We start from the raw sequence: 20,820 nt of genomic DNA on the forward strand, positions 1-20,820 counted from the left end.
TTCAAGCAGTGCAATTCAGGCTAAACAGAACTATGTAAAACTACTTTTTTTTTTTTTTTTTTTGATTTTGAGCTGAGTTGGGGGTGGGTGATGCTCAAGCATTTGTTTCCACTGCTGACTGCTCCAGAAGCAGTAACTGTTGGGAGCAGAGAAACACAGACAACTGTGAGTGAGGATATCTCACTACCACACCAAAATCCAACACAACAGAGCTGTCAGAGCTGTTACTTACATGTAAAAGCCAGTTTCTTCCTCTGGTAATTCCCGATATCTATGATTTTCTCTGCAGTGCCTAGTCTCTGAGTACTACTTAGCACATCATTACAGAGCAAATACAAAAGCTTAAGGCTTCCACGCTCTGAAAATGCTTTAAAAGTTTTTTTAAAAATGCTCTTATAAAGCATGCATTTGCTACCACCCTGTTATTTTAGAGACAACGTATATAACAATTATGTTCAGTGTTAGCTGCATCACTTCTGTGGCTTGACTGACTTCATTCAAGGCTGTGCAATTAAGTGCAATTGGGTAAGAAAATACCCCTGCTAAAGATCGACCTGAGGAATAAGCATTGTTGAAAAGCAGCCTCTGAGGTTAATGTGCTCATATTATAAATTCAGGCTCTGTGCACTGAGACTGTGTAATTCAGCATCCGCCTACCTGAGCTGGTCAGAGACACTCCATCTGAACACACGAACAAAGAATTTGGGGGTAAACCTCAGGATAGCTGAACAGGCAGTTTTGCCATTAGGCTTTCCCACTGACACAGACCAGCCACGTGCTAAGTTAGGAAATAAGGATGAAGGGCTCCAGCCAGTGAGACAGAGCACCAACACTGGGCAGCAGCCGGAAACCCAAACACTAGGAATCTGAACCCCACCCAAAACCACCACCTCCTACCCAGAGGTCCTCACCAGGGATTTACCTACTGATACACCAGTGGGAGAATCCTTCCCTATCCTGCCTCTACACCACTGACACACAAGTAGGTTTAGCAACTCTGTATTACAGCCACATACATGCCAAGTGCTGACAGCAAGCAAATGAAATGTTCTCTGAGGAAAATGGGGGAAAAAAACTAAACCAACTAAAGGTTGCTAGAGGCAATCAGAAACAACCACTGTGGAAGTCTGCAGGGCAGCAGCAAAACCTGGAATGAATGCATGTTAATACAGCTTGCAACAGGAAGGACAGTCTGCACAGTTGGCAAAGACTGTTGTCTAAAGGGTCAGCATAAAGTACTGTGCATGAAGGTATGAATACACCTTCTCAAAATACCAAACAATACCATGGTTAAACTGACATTCCCCTAAACTACCTAAAAACAACCAACATAAGGAAAGCAGGCAACAATGGAGACAAGGACAACTTTTTCTGATTTTACTAGATGAACTCCTAGTCATTACTGTATTCATCATTTAATAAGATGACCATAATGAAGCTCTGAAAAAGATCAATATTTGAGCCAAAAAAAATAAATCGGTAAAAACAACACTTACCAGTTTTTGCTCAGAGTGACCATTGCTAATTTCAATTTGACACAGAAGCCTGATCTCAGCAAAACTGCCATTTATAAACCAACGCAGATGGACGCTTGTAGAGCTGTTCCCAGAAACAGTTAACTTTTCCGGAGTTTTTGGATGAACTTAAAAATTAACAAAATACAAACAACAAAACAAAAAACACTTATTGTAAGAAAAAATCATATCAGTTTAGAAAAAAAATGTTTTTAAAAGATTGAAGAGAATCAGAAGAATAAATAAATTATTTGATTAGCACCTAGAATAGCTGGTGCTTCAAAGACAGCTGCAAGCAGCCTCATTCCTAAAACGCTTCTTAGTTATCAAATGTGAAAACAAATTTACTTAAGCTGCATGTTATGGGCATGCGTGATAAGGAGCCGGAGGTGCAGAAAAACATTTCATCTTCTACTTATTTCATCATGACAGTGAAACGCAGGCTATTTCAGAAGACCACAGTGACACGTGAAATTCACCCAGCAAGTTAGAACTTAAAATCTGCAGACTAGGACAGGGAAGGACTCCTGGATGAACTTTCCTTGTCCCAAACTCCCTGCCAATTTAATTGTAAATTGACCTGCCAATTTACTCTGACAATTGCAGTTTCAAGGTAGTTGTTGTTAGGAGATAAACAAAAAAATGCACAAACTTGAACTGCAAATTCAGTTTTTCAGATAAGTTGGCTGAACGCTGTAAGTATTGTGAACCCTTGAATACTAAGCTGTGGTTGTGGAGACAGAAAAGGATGGGGAAGAGAGTCAGCACCAGAAAGGTGGTCATCTTCTCCCTCTCCTTGATTATACTGAGTGTGCAATGAAGTAAGTTCACAACTGCAGATGATCAGACTATTATCAACAGTAGGTAATGCTTCCGCTGTTTTCTTTTAGATCCACTTCTTTATGCTTCAAATGCTTCTGATGTAAACCTGAATAATACTTTGCCTTATAAGCAGACACTGAAATACAGGGTCACTCACAGTTCATAAACTTATGTCTATATTTTAATTATTAATGCATAATAGAGTATGAAGCAGCACATAAACAGCAGTTGCTCATTATTAGATCACTAGCAGCATTTATCCATACAGCATTGTATCCAATCTGGTAGCACTGTTGGGGAGTACTGGAATCTCCTCGTACACCTAATCTTGCCTCAGGACATGTCCTAGGCTTTCTTTTCTTTTTTTTAAGTTCATATTACCTAACGAAGCAGAATACTTGTGACAACAAAGCAAAATAATCACAAGCAGACAATGTCAGATTTCTACCAAACCTCAAACAAACAAATGTCTAGCATGCAGTAACCGTATCTCTTTCCCTTTATAACTCTTACCTCTCTGACTTATATCAACCAAAAGTGATGCTTCTGTTTGTCCAATAGGATTGGAGACACCTAATAGGAAATTGTAGGTTTTTTGATTAGCCAGTACTGGAAAGCCACAAACACGCTCTTTGTTCATTTCATTTACTTCACAGGAAACATTTTTTCCAGATATCCTACAAAGCAAAAAAAAGTGGGGAAACAACTTAGTTTTTTAATAAGTTATCTTCTAGCAACAGTCAGAAGTCTAGACTGAAAACAGTACAAAACAATGGATTCACTGACACATGGCTTGCAGAATGATTTGATTGCAGTGACATATCTAATACCTCAACACAGGTGAAAGTGGCATCAGTCACGACTTGCCCTGTTCTCACATGAAACTCCTCTTCCATGAGCATAACATTTCCATCCTCTCACCTCTCAAAGGCTTGGAAAACGGGTAGGTCCTGTAAAACCACCTCACAAGCCACGACTAAGACTCTGATTTGGAGTATCTTTGTTCAGATCAGCATACATTTGCATTGGAGTTATGTTCCTAATTGCCTTCTGAACTAAGGAGATATGACATATTACATCTTTCTATGGGCCCTGCCAAATGTAAACTAAGATTTGTTGCCTGGGTTACATCCACTACTCTCAGCCATTTTTAAATCAAAAGCAGGAGAGGCAGTCTGGTAACACCCAAGACTAGAGCTACATCTTTAAGGATAAAAACCAGAGTGTCTATGTCTACGTCTGTGTCTACATCTATGTATGTATATGTATAGGAGTTGCTTTAATTAATATCAGCATAAACCTCTCATTCAGTTGCACAAGTTTAGTTTCCTCCTTTGGGCTTTTCTATTGGTGTGTGTTCTAGCTGAGCTTTGAGCTTTCTCCATACCACATTCTCATTTCAATAGCTCAGTGTGGGCTGAGGACAAGGATGAGAATATTTACCCTGAAATGCATCATATTCATTTCATCACAGCTTTGGACTGTGCAAAACAAGCTGGAACTACATCCTCACTAATGAGCTAAATATGGGAAGCCAGTGACTGGAGCTCCTTTCCGTTGAATATCTGCTCTGTTTCACCCACCTCTTTGTACCCTACCCAATGACTTTTTTAGCACTAGCATCCTGGACAACATGCGTGACCATAACTCCTCATTCCTTCTGACTTGCTTCCAAAGCCACCATGAGACTCCATTTCCCATCTGTTGGGGTGACTCAGACCTCTTCCATCTCCCTTCCCTGACTGCTCTTCTGGCATTAAGGGGAGCCCTCCTCACCATGGGAATTTTGTTAACTCCTCATCAGCTTCTAATCATAGCTACCATGGAATCCCATTTGCAAGTGGGATTCCAAAAAAGTAATGATTTTTTCCAAAGTAAGGATTTTTCACTCTTAAGGCTTTAGATGGACTAGCATGGAAGACAAACTAGTAGAAAATCAGTCTACACTTCTCTCTGTGGATGTTGCCAGTGTTACTTTTCCTTTTTAATGTCTTCCAGGTAATGCACGCTTTGCTTGCTCTACACACTCCAGTTTGTGATGCTGGGAGAAGAATGGGAGTAGGCTTATTGCTATTTTCCTTAGTAGAGTTTGGGAAATGCCCCCTGGTCTGTCTTACAATTGCTTCTCAGTGAGTTTCTATCATCCTGCATGGCAGAAGCTCAGTAAATGTCTGCAAGAAGATCTGACACAAGCAGCACATATTAAATATATAAATAAATAAATAAATGAGTAAATGAATCCTTCCATCTCCCTGTATTCTCATATTGGTTTTATTCACATGTTGGCAGCAGTTTGACACAATAAGCCCTTTATTTTGTCATGAGTCCATAATGGCAAAAGTCTTAGGGAAAAGCCATCCTTAATTCCCATTGCAATTTTGCAAAACTAGGGTAGGGTTCTCCAATTTTGTTTTTAGAGTTCAGTTCCAGCTTCCACAAAATATGTTAGGCTCCAAACAATGGAGACTTTATCTCATTTAAGCAGACGTGGAGCAATTAGTCACAGGCAGCAATGGATATATTCCAGTTCTACCTTCCCTCTCCTACAATGTTGAATTGTTTTACCTTTCAAATAAGCTGTACTTTGTTCCTCGTTTTCCGTATAGTCCACTGGGTCTACCTGGTTTCCAGGTGCATTTTATTAACTCGAAGTTGGATGTTTCACAGCTGAGGTTTTGGGGAATATCAGGGGCATCTGTAGCATAAAAGGAAACCAAATCAGTTAGACAATGTATTCCCAACCCACTGTGACAGTTTTGGGCTGCTAGTTTCCTGAAAGCTTCACCGGTAGTTCTGTTTTTCTAATTGGTCTAGACTGTGTGCTGCACAACACATAGTAATATTTACTCTCCAACCATATAAATAACATTCTTAAACGAATAAATAAATAAATAAATGGATAATTACTATCAGCCCCAACTGACTAACACTGGACTTTAGACTTCTAAGTGGTGGGTAAGCTGGTAAGTCACATGCAAATATGTTCACAAGCTCTAGGCTCTGACCTGGAGGTGTTTCACTAAAATTCTGCCAAGACATTTCCAAAATTGTGAGCGTCAGTTTAGCCACTGAGCAATTTACAAATGCTGTCAGTTATGTGTCACATTTTTTTACCTGCCATCGCCACCAGTGCTTCAAATTCTCCAGCCAAGTCACTTTAAGAAGATGTTCCCTTTGGCATGAATTCCACCCTGAATTTGAAAGTTAAAGCAAGCCCTGAATGTCCCATTCTTTTCACCTTTGCTTTGAAAGTGCCTTTTTTTTTTTTTTTTTTAAGTTTGTTCTTCTCTCCCATACTATACCACTGTTGACTGCCTTCCTGGAGAAGACAGACAGTGCTTCCAACAGAGACGAGGTAACCAGGCTGATGTGAGGCTGTGGAGAGCCCTTATTTGAACTCCTGTACACTTTTTCTCAAGAGATAGCAGAAAAGCATCCATGTAGCTGCTTTGCCAAAGAGGTACTAACACAAGAGGCAACAGTGGCAGGCTTAGTTCAGAACATGAGCGGAGGACCAAAAAGAACACTTATTTTGCCAGAACTAAGCTAAGTGGTTTGGATACACGTTTATTTCCTCTACCTTCTCTTCCCCAAATGTGTCTCATCAGCAATAGCATCCTGACAAGTCTTCTCCCTCCCTGCACAGTAGGTATGCTGGCAAGTACAAGAAACAGTGATGGGAAACAGAATTCACCACATCCCAGCTCTTAAAGTTTTCTGCAAAAACATGCAGTAGCATGGAAAACCCTAAGGGATTGTCACAGACTTCATACATGGAACACTGACTTATTTATGTGGAAGGTTCTTGCATAAAAGCAAACAGTGCACAAATAATGTAAAAATTGCATCTCACTTTAAAATCATAAAAGGTTGGATTCTCTTTTGCATTTGCTATCACACACTGAATATGCAAAGTTGGTGACAAAAGGCACAGCCTTGAACTGAGAACACACGTTCAAAATGAGTCCCTCAACCCCAAGGACCCTAAGTTCAAACATAAGTGTGTGCAATGGGGAACAGGAGCTATTGGAAGATGACAACTCTTGTAACCACTATGGTGAAAACACACAAAATGCTGAAGTGACCAATTACGGGAAAGAAGAACCATGTACTTTCAACAGTTTGTTTCAAGAGGTAGCTGTATCTGGAAGAGATTTCTGAGGCTGGCAAGGTTATGCAGAGAAGATACACAATGATTCAGCATCTTTAAAGAAATTTTTAAAAGAATATTTAAAAGATTATCTGGGGAAGATGAATTGTCAGCTGGATTCCTTCACCATCATTAGTTCCCAAGAAGCTACTGCCTGGAGGAGCATCTGTTACTGCTTCAAGTCTGTTTTATTACTTCCATTTGACTGGTTGGTAAATACTTTTTTTCTCTTACAATTCTTGCTTTTCCTCTCTTTCCTCAGGACCAAACTGAAATTGATGTAAATCGAAAGTGATAGAAACTGAGGACAAATCTTCAACTGTTAATAGACTACTGAGTATTTCAGATAATGAAGAAGTGCCTTAGGAAGGGATATCAAGAAGGAAAGCTGACACTATGCCACCTTCTAGGAGAATCTCACATGTAGTTACATGGGTACTCCCTCCCGTCGTCCTCTCAGTCCCTGTGTCTCCTCCATGTGATGGAGTTTCCACAAACAAATTTGATGGGTCAACCCTGGCTATACGTACAGACTGAGGGATGAGAGGCTGGAGAGCAGCACCACAGGAAGGGATCTGGGAGTTTTGGTCGACAGGAAGTTGGACATGAGCCAGCAGTGTGCCCTGGCAGCCAGGAGGGCCAACCACATCCTAGGGGTGCATCAGGCATGGCACTGCTAGCTGGTCGAGGGAAGGGATTGTCCTGCTCTGTGCTGGTGCGGCCTCACTGTGCAGGTTTGGGCACCACAGTATATAAAGGACAAAACTGTTAGAGAGCCTCCAAAGGAGGGCTACAAAGATGGTGAAGGGTCTAGAGGGCAAGATGTGTGAAGCGTCTGAGGTTCTTTGGTTTGTTCAGCCCAGAGCAGAGCAGGCTGAGGGGAGGCCTCACGGCGGCCTGCAGCTCCCTCACGAGGGGAGCGGAGGGGCAGGCGCTGAGCTCTGCTCTCTGGGGACAGCGACAGGACCCGAGGGAACGGCATGGAGCTGGGACAGGGGAGGGTCAGGCTGGGTGTTAGGGAAAGGTTCTGCACCCAGAGGGTGGTTGGGCACTGGGACAGGCTCCCCAGGGCAGTGCTCACAGCACCAAGCTGCTGGAGTTCAAGAAGCATTTGGACAATGCTCTCAGACATAGGGTTTGATATTTGGGTGGTGTGGAGCCAGGAGCTGGACTTGATGATCCTTACTTGTGGGTCCCTTCCAACTCAGCATATTCTGTGATTCTATGGCTGTAAGTAAACTCCCAGTTCATCCTCAGAAACTAAAAGCCAGAAAATAGCAGGGGAGCCACAATAGCATCTGTTTACTAGCAGAACCCTAAGATGCTCAAAATTATTTTGATTTTCATAAGGTTAGTAAACATAATTATACATACATCCCACAAACAAGACAGTTCCATCCATCCCATCCTCGGACAGACTGCACACTACATTTGTCCCACTGGTGTCTGAAGCACTGGCATTTAGCACTCTGATTGCACTGCTCCGACTGCTTAGACGTATTAGTGGGTACGCTTCTGGTCCATAAGTCATCCGTTTTATCTGCTGTCCTTCTTCATGAACACAACAGATTGTCACATCTGAACCCACTGCCACTACAGTGTCCTGAGGAAAAACCCCACTCCCATGGGGCTCAGTATCTTTTCCTAGCAGAGAAGGAAGAAAAGAAAACAAAAACAAAATCAAAACAAAACATGAACAATTCACTACAAATATGGTGTCAATCAGCTAAAACATGTCTCAGGAGTACATCAGTGCACTCAAATCAATGTTTACTAGGTCTCATTAACTAATGATTACATCATTTCTCTATTCAAAATGCCGCCACAAGCAGCAAGTCATCAAAGCCTTTTCCTCTTACTTTGGTTTAGTTTTCATAAAGCAATCAAAGTCTGTGTGGTCGTACGGAAACAAACATACCAGGGGACTCTTCTACTGGGCTCCAGTCACTCCAATCCTTGTGGCCAACAAACTGTGTTACGTTAATATAACAGCGAATCTTCACATAGTGTGATGTACACTCCAAAGGCATATCAGATGTCCAGTTCCAAGACAGAATGATGTCTTCATGGGTCAGTTTTGAATAGTAAGTTACCTACAAAGTTTTCCCCCAAAAAAACAAAGAGATCTTATGAACAGTTGTTAACAAAGACATACAATCTTAGAGCTGTCAATGGAATGGCAAATTAAGTGAGGTAAATAACAAACTCCTGACAGGTGGTCAGGCTGTCTCACCTAACTTTCAGTTTCTTCGTGAATTTACTTTAATAAAAGCCTGAGATGCTAAACAGCCCACCAGCCAGGTAAACTACCAGGAATACCATAGCGTAGACATTTGAGGGATAGCAGGCAGCTAGGCATACATTTCAAAAGGTATATGTTGCACCTCAGAATACAGGGCTTCTCCTAGACTGGGCTATGTTCCAACATTTCCAAAACAAAATTCTTCCAAATTTCAGTAACAGGCTACGTATTTTGTAGTTTCTCGAACCTAAAAAGTATAGAATAGGGCTACAAATTCACCTAGAAAAACTGTGGGTTCCATTTGCTGAACTCTGGTTAAATTCATGATATTGAACTGCATCCTCAGGATACCTGCTGGTGTGTATATATTGCCTAATGACCTGCTGCAAAACATAATCTTTCAGAAAAGAGTTTCTTTCATGTAATGCAAGGTTAAGGAATCTAGTGATTTACTGGTGAAAAAACAATGCATTGTTTGAAAGAACAGTTCTGGGGTAATTTGAATTGGCTTTTTTATTTATTTCGAAGAAATTAGTAAAACCTGAATACTCACTGTCAGAACAAAAAAGATCCATTTCATATGAAAAATCTACAGCTTCCAAAAATAATATGCAGAAGCATATTAATTTTTATATCTATTTATCACCATTCCTGTGAGATGCTGCACAAATAACAGCAATGACAGCCCCTTGCCTAAAAAGTTTTTAAAACTCCAGAAACTGAGGCACTGCAAAGAGAATACCCTTTACAAATGCATCAGAGACAGAGGAAAAAATGATTTATTCCCATTTTGAATAAATTGCTTGGTATACTTAAACAGGCACAGAACTTCTGAATGATTAGTTTGGCTATGTCATCTGAACTTTTCTTTTGGGAAGGTATCACAAGGAAAAGTCACAACGAAAAGCAAACTGAACATTCACAGACCACCAAGACCTGAGACACCATTGGAGAAATAAAGCAGAAACAATGGTGTAAAATATCTGTCAAATTCATAAGCAAGTTCTAAATTGAAAGAAAAGTACTAGATTTTAAAAATAAGCAAAAAAAATGCTGGAAGTGTAAGTACTGACAGTTTAACACTCAGTGTCTGCACATAACTTTGAAAGCTACCAAAAAGTTACCTACCAGCAGTATGACTACACACAGGTTCTGCAAAGCCCTACAATCTGCATTACTGTCAGCTTTCTTCAAATGACCTCCTCCATTACTGGAGGCAAAAACTGCATATATATGTTTTTCATAAAGAACTTACTTGTGTGACTTTTTCCATTGTTTCCTTACGGAGAATCTCAATCTGCCAAAAGGCATCCAGTCCATATGGGAAGATTGATCCGTTATCACTCCACTTCAGAGTTAATGTGGAAGTTGGAAAGTCAGGTGTTAAACTAAGAATGTGTGGAGCAAGTGGAATAAATGCTTGAAAAAGAGAAGGGGGGAGGAAAAAACCATATTCAAGTTATTAGTCAGCAACACTAACCCTACAGGTGTTTAACAGCCACATCTGTGCTCTGACTTGGCTACTAGCCATACAAACACGTAACTCAACCTCTGTGATTAGAACAAGATGTGCTCTGTTGTTACTTGAACAGCAAAGTTCCCAGGAAAGCACAGGTGCTGATGAGTCACCAGGTAGCAGTTTCTTCTAACATCTCAGCATGCAGACGTGTGAGTAAGTGATTGTGAATATAACTCTTCGTAATGTGTAGTAAGGAAGGCATGGTATTTTTCACAGCTTTCATCCAATGCCACAGAGAGTGTACATGATAACTGAAGTATACACAAGAATTCAACTAGGGAGGATGTAAAATTCTCCAGAGAAAGAAGGGAGGGTTGCAGAAAAGGGGGGATTTGCAACAAAAGCAAGAGCAGAGAGATAGGAGAGCAGAAGCACAGTGTGAAAGAAGCTCACGTGAGGCTCTGGAGAGGATCATGAGGAATATGATTTTAAGCTACAAGAAATATGAAAGGCATGACATGGTGATGGGGACAGGACAGGGACATTAAACAGAAGCATCTCTTCTACAAATGGGTGGTGGTGAAGCAAGAGGCTGAGAAGCAGGCAAGGTTATAGCAGTTCAAGTGGAATTGGGCCTGGTGCAGGATAAATCCTGTTTTTTAAATGTGTGATTTATCCGGCTTGGGTCCTGGCCAAGGCTTTGAGAGCCTGCAACATGTTCAGCATGATTAACACGCTATGCAGGTTATCTTGTGAGGAACCAGAGAGGCCCATCCTGCCTGGAGGCAGCAAGATGCTGGGGGACCCAGTGTGCTCCCCACATATTTTTTAGTTTTGTTTTGTTCAAGTTTCTAAGCTGCTTTCAGTGGAAGAGAAAACTGAGCCATGGATAAGAAGGGCTACTTAATTTAGAGTTGGGGTGTATAAAAGGAATTATGGGGGCAAGCAAAAAACAAAGACTAAATTATAAGCAAGTGTGGCAGATGGTGCCAATGTTATCTTCAGCTTACAACTGATGAACCTGGATGATTAGTGAAGCTGTAACTGGAACTGAGAAGTACCAAAAGACATAAAGCTGAAGGAAAAAACAGCTCTCAAGTAGTCCAAGTTTTAAGTTCTGCTTCTATAAGAAATACCTGGAAGCAGCTAGTGATGCTAAACCTGACCAACAGGGAAAGGTGAAATTGGAAATCTACAGCATAAAGCCAACGGCTAAAACCATTGGAACAGATTGCATTGGGGTAGGGAGGGGAGATAGAGATTGCTATTTTAACAAAACAGCAATAAAGATGGAGAATGTGTAAGTACATACACTTGCTGAATGAAACTCAAGGCAGGGAGGCTGCAAGCATACATATTGACTAGGATAAGAGAATCTGCTTTTGAACACTGAAAACCAAACTCAGGGAAATTTCCTCAGAGCCAACCAAGCCACAGTACTATTATCTTGGTAGGAGGCAATTGAGTGTAGAGCACCGCTGCCTCAACCTAGAGATGCTTTCATGCTTTCTTCTACCTTTAGAAGAAAGGAATTAGGAAAATTTCTATGTCATTGACTCCAATATGATTCAGCCCAGCTTCCACGCATAGATGTATTTGCTCAGTTTCATATACATTTGAACAGAATGGTTAAGTTGAATATATATTAAGAAAATATGAGTCTGTGAGGAGTGACACTTGATATAACTACCCTTAAAGTACTGCAAAATTGCAGGAATAAACTACTTAATTCTGTAGTGGTTCAGGATTTCAGAGAGGAGAATGGGCACTAGGAAGTTTAATTTGCCTTTTGCAAGTCAAGTCTGAGCAAATGTACTTTATGCTCTGTGTAGGTACTTCAGAATGTAGAGTAGTAACTATTTTTTTACTTTTTTTTTAAACTTATTTGTATTTACAGTAGTAACTATTTTATTTTTCCGTGTAACAATGAAAACAATGACACAGATTGATTAGGGGACTGCAACAGCATTGGGCTTTGTATCCTCCTCACTATTTGTCCCCTGTTTCTCTGCTAGGATATATGCATAGAGGGGTGTTCTTTCTCCCCCTGAGGGAGGAGAGAAAACAACCTTTTATATATGCGTAGATTCATATGGACTTAGCACATCAACATTTTACATACAGGAATACTGCCGAAGAAAACTGCAAGCATATACAATTGAAGAGCATTTTTAATCATAGTATAAAGGCTTTATGTACGTACATAAAACCTGACACTTACAGATGTCTTTCTTGCGAATTTCAAATTCTCTGGTAGCAAAAGGAGTTCCAGAAATGCTGTTTGTGGTTATTTTAATGGTGGTGGAGCTCTCTGGGACTGGAATCTCAACCCTTTTCTCTTTAGTTTTAAAACACTCTGTAAGAGGGTGGTCACTGAAAAAAAACAGAGCGGATTAAGCAGGTATTTCAGCTGATAGGAAGTTCAGACAAGTTAAGTCTTGTTCCTAGGATACCAATAAAACACAAATTCCCTGAAATATAATGAAAAGAGCTCCATATCAAGTCTTATGAAGGAGTAACACTTGCATGGGCTTTGGTTAGCATCAGATTAACAGGCATTCTTTCTTCTTTCAAGACTTTTCATAGTGGCAGACCATGCACTAGTTGTATGATTTAGCTACCCAGCTGTTAAGAAAACACCTCAAAGTGAAAAACTGACTTTTTAACCAGAAGACACATTTCTAAAACATATAGTCACCATGAATCAAAGTAAATAAATAAAATATCAAAATAAACTAAATTAAAAAAGGAAAACCCAATAGTATTCCTGCTCTTTCCTTATATTTCCTGACTCCCTCTCCCTTCATTTCTTCCCTAAGTGATGGCATATGGATGCAAACTGCATGTTCACCCATCTGTGTCCCCATCTCAAAACAAATCCTTCAGCTCCCTGCCGCTGTTCAGCTAGTAGGGGAAGAGCAGAGGGTAGGGGAGAGAACGACTAAGATTCCAGATGGAAATCCAGTCTGCACATTATGTTTGTGCAGTGCTCAGCACAATGTGATCTGGCCTTTGTCTGGAGGTCATAGATACATACCTAAAACAACAATGCATGGGTCAAGTCCCATTGCTCATAATCATTGATATGCAACTAGAAAGGAAAAGAGTTTGGAAAAATCCAAATCTTCCTCTTGGGGCAATGATGGGAGGAAGGAAAGCGAAGAGAACAATGCCAGACTTCCTGCTGAGAGATTATTATTCACTTATGAACTGGAACAGGACCCTGGAACTCCTATCGGCTAGAGTCAAGAGCTTGAGTTGAGCTTTCCAGATTCATGCAAAACACTGGACTAGTGAAAGCCAGTTGAGACCTGAGTGCTCAGAACAGCACTCATTCCTCTTCTGTACTGGGATATCACTAGAGATTGTTTGGGAAACTGAAAAACAAAATCTCTTTCCCTCAGGGAGGTCTGCACAAAGCTCATCCCTCAGACTCTGCTTTGGGGTCCCAAGCTTGCTCTGCTTTAATAAGGAGAAACAGCAGCAGCTTTTTAGCTGTTGTTCTGAGGGCAGTACCTCATCAGCTCTGCACTCCTGAACTCTGGCCACAGTATCACATATATGCAATTTTTGTATAGAAATGATAGCTGGCAACATGGGAGGAATAACTAGACAAAGAAAAGCATGTAGGTGGAAGAAGTGCAGCCAAGTCCTGGGACCCCAAGGAAAAGTCTGGGCTGCCTGCAGAATTTACAGGAAAAAAGACAGTACAAATATCTGGACTGGGGGCAGGATCAAGATGCAAAAAGGATTTGAACTCATCCCTAGCACATGATAAGTATTTGGCAGGCCAACGGCATGGGGAATTGCAGATGTAGATCTCCTTAGTGAAAAACATACTGAAGATTCAAGTTTTTTAATGTTTCTTGAAATCTTCAACTGTGCATTTACTTCAGACAGGCTATTGCAATTGTGGACTCATCTTCATGTTACCTCTAACACAATGATCTCCAGACAACTTAAAATTTATGTATGTTATAAGACAGCCACCAAGAGATTTTTAATGTTTTTCCACATGTGAATCTTGACACTTATGTCATATATTCTACCACTTTGGCACGTAACATCAGGATTTTCTTCTTCCAACTATCATTTCCTTTTGGATTGAACGTAGTATGAAGATGTCCCTTATGAAAACTCTGAGCAAGGGTTAGGTGGACACACAGAGAAGTCTGAGTAAATGAGAGGATCTTCCAGCCCTTTGAAGAGAGCAAGCAGGAGATTTTGGCAAGAGAACTGTTAGCATGAAAAAAAACTTTGCCAGAAATCCCTCCATTGCCTGAGTTAACATTGCCTGAAGAGAGCACCACCCAAGGACAACCGACAGGCAGATTCTTAGGAAACAGCAGCATCCCAAATTCCATGGGTTGCGACTGAGTCATAACTGTACTTTCATCACAGTTTGGTAGTTTGCAACCAGGTATATATACTTACATGGTGGTGTAACAAAAGTCAGTTTGTCCATGTCTTCTTCTAGAAGAGACATCCCATGTACAGACCATTTTACGTAAATTGTGTGTGACACATTTTAAGTTCTGGGGGTCCCCTGGAGAACCTGAAATTATATAAGAACTTCAGTGATAACTGCAAAACAACTGCTATTGTTCGTATCTATAGCCATTATTTTTACATGTTTACTGCATACGTGTCTGACTGGTATTTTAAAACCGTTGAATGATTTTTGTGTGCCTTATTACAGACAACTACAGACTGTGACAACCACACTTTCTAGAAGTACCCGAAATCTGGGTTTATATTTGTGTGCAATGACACAGGCAGCTGTCTCCATTCCTAGCCTAGCTTAATAAGCAGGCTTTGGGCCAATGGCAAAACCGCAAGCTTTGATGATAAACTTAATGAGTTTTTTGCTCTCCTCTGTTGTCCCACATGGAGGCCAATTAATGATAGAAGGGCAATTAATGATAATGTGTGAAATTGTCGCAGACAGCTGACATATACAGCAAGAAGGTCTCAATGCAGACATTTACACCAAGTGCATATGCAGGCTATCACAGTTACATTGTGGAGAACTTAACACCCAGCTTTGCACTGGTTTACAAAATGCCACTGGCTGCTGGAAAGCAGAGACCAGGCCTGGCGATACCTCTATCCTGAGGACAGTGCGGAATCACAGAGGTGAAGATTTTTGAACATACATATACTAGGAAAGCAACATAATTAAGTGTTGTCACTACAGAGATACAGAGAAAAAGTAATTGTTGAATTATATATACTCACCTATCTCCTGACTATGTACTAAGCTTGTTAAACATAAAATAGCTAGTGCTAAAAGACAGCGGAGGCTTGGATTCTTCCTCATTCTTCTGGTGTTTGTTTTCCAAATGGCAGCTTCAAGTAGGAATAAGCGTCATCTTCTAACAAGCTGGTCAGTTCTAAAATTAAAAACGAAAACAAACAAAAAAACCTTTGAAATTCCAGAGTTGGCACTCCACAAACGCCACTTTTTGTTCCATCTATTTTTCTTCTACCGTGCTGCTCCCAGGCATAGTATTGCCTTTCCTTTCTTTGTCTGGCAAACAAACCTTTTTCACTATTTTCACTGCCCCAACCACTTCCTTGATGCATGCTTTTTCAGCAAGGCATTTCAAAGATAACCTAAGGAATCACATGCATGGAAAATTCAACTGTCCACAGACCTCTGTCAGGACTACCTGATGCCAGAACAGAATAGACATGGCAGCATATTCCCCTAGAACAGTTTTTTTTTTTTTTTTTTTTTTTCCAATTTAGATCATGTGTCACATTCACAAAGGGTCCTGGGTACCATGAATGCAAATGTCCCCTGCTTTGGGTAAAGGTCTAAGGGGACAGGGCAGTTCATCCAGTTTCCTCTGCTCACTTCTGATATTGTTGCTACTCAAAGCCATGGGATGCCTGAGACACTGTGGAACCAGAGTTGATCAGCCAGGATCACTGGTTCAGACCAGTGCTAAATAATTTCTGGAGGAAAAAAAAAAAAAAAAGAGACAGCCATTTCTGTGTCCCTGGATACTTGCTGCTCTAAATATTGACCTTAAGGTAAAAAAATATCTAGAATATTATGTTTAATGTGTTCTTTGAAGACTAATGGGTTGCATGTTTTCCAAAGAGAAGTTCATCAGGATCTGAGAAGCACATTCAGTTCCACCCACATACTGGCCAACATCAGGTTTTGCTCTCAAAAAGAAAACTGCAGGAAAGCTTATCTTCAAGCTCAGCCAGTCCCTGAAGCATTGTTTCCCAAACCACCTGAAAGCTTTGAAAACATGAGCATCCTCTCAGAGACCCCTCCGTGTATCAAAGGGCCTTCTTGTAGTGACAAAGATCAGGAGCTGGATAATTTTCACATAGGAATACAGCCAAGCCAGTCTGTCCTACAGGGCAGTTTTCTATAACTCACATTTTGTTCAGGCTAGTTCTTTCAAAAGATGTCTCAAGTGGAAAAGCACCTGACCTTGTCTTAGAAGTCTCTTCCAAAGCTAGATGTACATCACTGCCAGAATTACAAGCTTTGTCTAAAGGCTTCTGGTAATTTTAAAAGAAATCTCCCTTTATAAAGTCCTCTGCAGTCAACAGGCAGATGTTTCCTCATGCCTTCAATGTTTTTTTTGTTTGTTTTTATTATTAATATATTTTTTCTTAAGAAAGTCTCCCTCATGGATGAGCTGGGAATGCTATAAATGCTCCTCTGTCCCTCACCAATCTGTCTGTACTATGTGAGGAGAAACATAGAAACATAGCAGCACTACATCAATAATACATCAACAATACAGACCTGTTCACAAATGCCCCTTCTCTCCTTTCTCTTGGTCTGCAATAGCCACTCTGAGGGAAGGGCCCAGACAACACACAAGCTAATAGAAATGCTATGGTAAAGGTCAATATTATATTTGGAAGGAAGAAACACCCTTAAAACGTACAACTTACTCTATTTTTACCATGTTCCCAAGTGAGTTCTTCAGAACTCACTAAACATATACTAATTTAAGCTATACAACTCCTAGACACATTAAATTCTTATTTTTATACATTCCTAAACTGTAATATCCATGCCACGCAATTTGGTAAGGGCTGTATCAGGAGTGAGGGTTGACAAATCCATATTCAGGTAAAGATGAACTAAGAACCTGCCAGCACTTAAAATGTAATACTCTCAATGGAAGAAGCACCCCACTCCATTTTGGCATCTCTTCGGGGCCTCATATCATATTTGTCCATGTCACTGATAGAAATCCATGACATGAGCTCCAGGCTTAAACTTTGCTCACAACTCTCTCACTTCAGCAGGAATGTGAAGACCACTTGGACAGACTTGGGAGTTACATGAACAAAATGACTGACTTCCTTCATATATATATATATATATATATATATATGCAAATTACAATGGCTTGTTTGTCAGTACTTAAGGTATTTCTTCAAAGGCCATTTCAGGTTTGCAGAAAAGTCCATAACCAACACTTCAAGCCTTATATCAAAATTAGATGACAGTGCCCTGTTAGCTTGTAGAAACCACAGACAAAATAGAAAAAAGGGAAAGCACCGATACCACTTGAAGCAGAGAAAACTGTGGACTGTGAAGTTAATTAAACCTCAAACCACTCACTTTCTAAACACACAGCTGTACAAGACCGTGCGAAACCTGTTTGGTCATGCCAGGTTTCTGACGAAGAGTCAGCAGCTACATGTGTGTGTGATTCAAGAAAACCTGCTTCTCTGCACTCTTTACTGAATAGTACCCCCACATCAGAAATTTCAGTAGTAACATTATAACAGTGAATTACAAGAAATTTGAGTAATTTCTCCTAAATCAAGCACAGTTTTAGTTTCTGTTTCAGAGTCAGACAGAGGCACCAAAGGGAACCTATGTACTTTCAGGCAAAGCATGATGAGTATCTTGTAAACCGCAATCTTTCGTAAGAAGCGTAGACTCCCTGGCTCTTGTCGTCTCATAAACATATTAGAGCTTGCTGAAAAGTTGGCAATTCAAAGACTCATGTCCGATAATTAAATCCATTAGTCAGGAGAAAAGATCCCCATTTATAGGCTTGTTTTAATTATAAAGTTACAAAATAATTGGAATAATTTTAAAATAGGAAGTTCGCTTTCTTTGGATGAAAGTTTCCTTCCATCGGTTCCAGGCTAATCCAAACAAGACATGGAGGTTTTTCCTTACTCTGGAGAGTACTGAAAAGCATGTTACCCTCTAGGTAGAGGTACTGTTAAGATGGCATTGGGCTGTATAAGATTTAAAGATATAAATTTAGGACAAGAGAGATGAGCTTTGCGAGGGGATGGCAAAACCTTGACCAAGGCTGGCTGTAGCACAACAGAAGCAGCTGCTGGTAAGTGTAAAGGCCTTTAAGTCTTTGTTTTTTAAAAATGAGATGAAGCAGGTAAACCCAGTCTCTCCACCAGAAAGAGTAACTGCAACTAAATCTTTTTTAACTGATGTCCATCTTAAAAACCACCACTGACAGGACGTCCCATAACAATCTCATCTCCCTGGGCAATCTATTCATGTCACTTCACTGGTACCACCCTTAGTATTATTCCCCATCTGCTGCACAACCATCTCTTGCTCCTTTTCAAGGACACTACTTCATCCTGTCTCCGGCAGACAAAGCACTTTTATCATCTGCCTTGCAGCAGCCTTTTACACAGAAGATGACTGACACCAGGTTTCTACTAGCTCATTCCTTAAAAACTCACTTTTTTCACCATATACCAGTCTCAGTTTCTAGATTTCTGATCATTCCTGGAACATTCCTGATCATTCATTCAAAGTGTTTCTGTCCTCTGAGGTCTCGAGCATTATCAAGTACAATGAAAGAACTTTTCTAACGCAAACCTATGTGTAGCATGTGTTTACACAGCCCATGCCATATTTGCTTTTCTCTCAGCATTCAGACCTTGTTGACTCAATTTCAGTTTGTGATCCAGCCCCGGATACTGCTGTATAAAGCTGCCACGTAGCTGTTTATCTAGTACTTCAGACTCCCATCTAATCCTCAAATGGACTGCAAACCTCTTGACTTAGCATGAGTACATTCACACAATAAATTCTTCTTTAAAAAATTGCCTGAAAAGGTCTTTCACTTTTGAAATTTTAAAATAAGGAAAAACCTTCCATAACCATATGCTCAGGAATAACATCGTGTGTGAATCCAAAAGATATTTGCATGCAAATTTATGCCATACCAGCAGCAAAGGCTTCAGTATATAATTGCCCATATTTAAGATCAGCTGCTAAAAATTTTTCCACAGTAACTGTGCTGAAAGGTACAATATATGAATGTATTCTGACTTCTGCTCAGGGCTCTATGGTGTGGAAGTGACCCTTTGTCCCTGTGGTCAGCCATTTTAAACTGCTTTTTATGCAGATAACCTAGAAAGGAACAAATAGATTCAGATTCTTAATCACTGAAGTCAGTGGGTGATGGCCCTTACAAAATTCAATGTACGCATGCACACGCATGCATGCTCACAGAGGAAGTAGCCTCATGCCAGCCAAGAGAAGATCAATGCAAACTGTGGATTTTTAAATGGCTTTAAAAGATGTTGTGATGTATATAGTGTACCTATTGGCAGATCAGACAGATTAGCGAGAGGAAAAGAACTCCTGGGTCAATGTGCCTGGAAAAATATCTACGTACAAATTTCCTTCAAAATCTTGACAACTGTAATGAAAGTTAAAGGTTCTGTCATATGCTGAGAAAACAAGTGTAGCACCAAGTGTCTAACAGTGACAAGATAAGACATTCCCAGTCTCTTTAGACTTAACCTTGCAAAGGGAAAACCAGAAGATAACCAGAATATCTCCTACTGACCATATTTCCTATTATGTATTTCTTGGTTTAACTGTTTCTGTGTATTAACTATAAAATATAGCTGATCAATTGCTTGGTTCTGTTTAAAAAAAAAATAATAATAATTTTCTTAGTCAGTTCTAACAGCTTAGTTCTCTAAGTGTAGAACTTCTCCAAAGCGCTATTAAGAAACTATGGAGAAAAAAAAAAAAAAAAACTTTTTTTTTGTTTTCTGGCCTCCGAATGTATTTCATTGTCAAGTGCTTGGAAACCACTTTGAACACAAACAAACAAAACTGATTTTAAAAAAAATCAAAAAGTCTTTCAGGCCTGCTTCCTGCCAGCAGTCTGACATGCCAATTGCAACTCTCCAAATTTGGTTTAAAAATCTATGAATTGAGGATCAGTGGCCACACTTTTCATACCTATTTTTGTGGTCCACAAGCAGGTATCTTAAAAGAAAAGGTTAAAAGTCAACTTATATGAAAGTTTTAGGGAAAATGGAGGATGCTAGATGAGACCACGAAACCAGTAAAAACATACACATTAAACATAACAAATCTGTACATCAGTACATTTTCTTAAGTTACATTGTATTTATTTTTTTTCTCGACAATTAAAGGTATCATCATACTAATTTACCACAAAATGGAACATTAAATGCTCTCAGCAAAAATGATCATGTAGGACAGCACCAAAAAATTGTAGAGACTGATGCCAGGCTCAATTTTCAGAGATACTGAACAGCCGTCATCCCAAATACAGCCAGGCAGAAATACGGGTGCTAAATGTATGTCAGGACCAGCACCTCAATGCTAGAAGAA

At 40.1% G+C, this 20,820-nt stretch overlaps 1 protein-coding gene across 4 annotated transcripts in view; it reads right to left on the minus strand.

Moving 5' to 3' along the window:
* LIFR (LIF receptor subunit alpha) overlaps positions 1-20,820 on the minus strand; it is a 56,363-nt gene that overhangs the window by 19,622 nt on the left and 15,921 nt on the right. For all 4 annotated transcript variants that reach the window (XR_004781275.2, XM_050716385.1, XM_035563818.2 and 1 more), the window contains 9 exons: positions 15,426-15,580; positions 14,622-14,742; positions 12,409-12,560; positions 9,984-10,147; positions 8,405-8,579; positions 7,861-8,130; positions 4,902-5,031; positions 2,850-3,013; positions 1,497-1,642 (listed from right to left, as the gene is read on the minus strand). Coding sequence is in view for 3 of the 4 variants with exons in the window: in XM_050716385.1 (XP_050572342.1) it covers positions 1,497-1,642; positions 2,850-3,013; positions 4,902-5,031; positions 7,861-8,130; positions 8,405-8,579; positions 9,984-10,147; positions 12,409-12,560; positions 14,622-14,742; positions 15,426-15,507 (1,404 nt within the window). In the remaining variant the exon portion in view is untranslated. The remainder of the gene's footprint in view (positions 1-1,496; positions 1,643-2,849; positions 3,014-4,901; positions 5,032-7,860; positions 8,131-8,404; positions 8,580-9,983; positions 10,148-12,408; positions 12,561-14,621; positions 14,743-15,425; positions 15,581-20,820) is intronic.

This window comes from Cygnus atratus, chromosome Z (genome assembly GCF_013377495.2).
Source record: "Cygnus atratus isolate AKBS03 ecotype Queensland, Australia chromosome Z, CAtr_DNAZoo_HiC_assembly, whole genome shotgun sequence".
In the NCBI taxonomy this organism is placed as follows: Eukaryota; Metazoa; Chordata; class Aves; order Anseriformes; family Anatidae; genus Cygnus; species Cygnus atratus.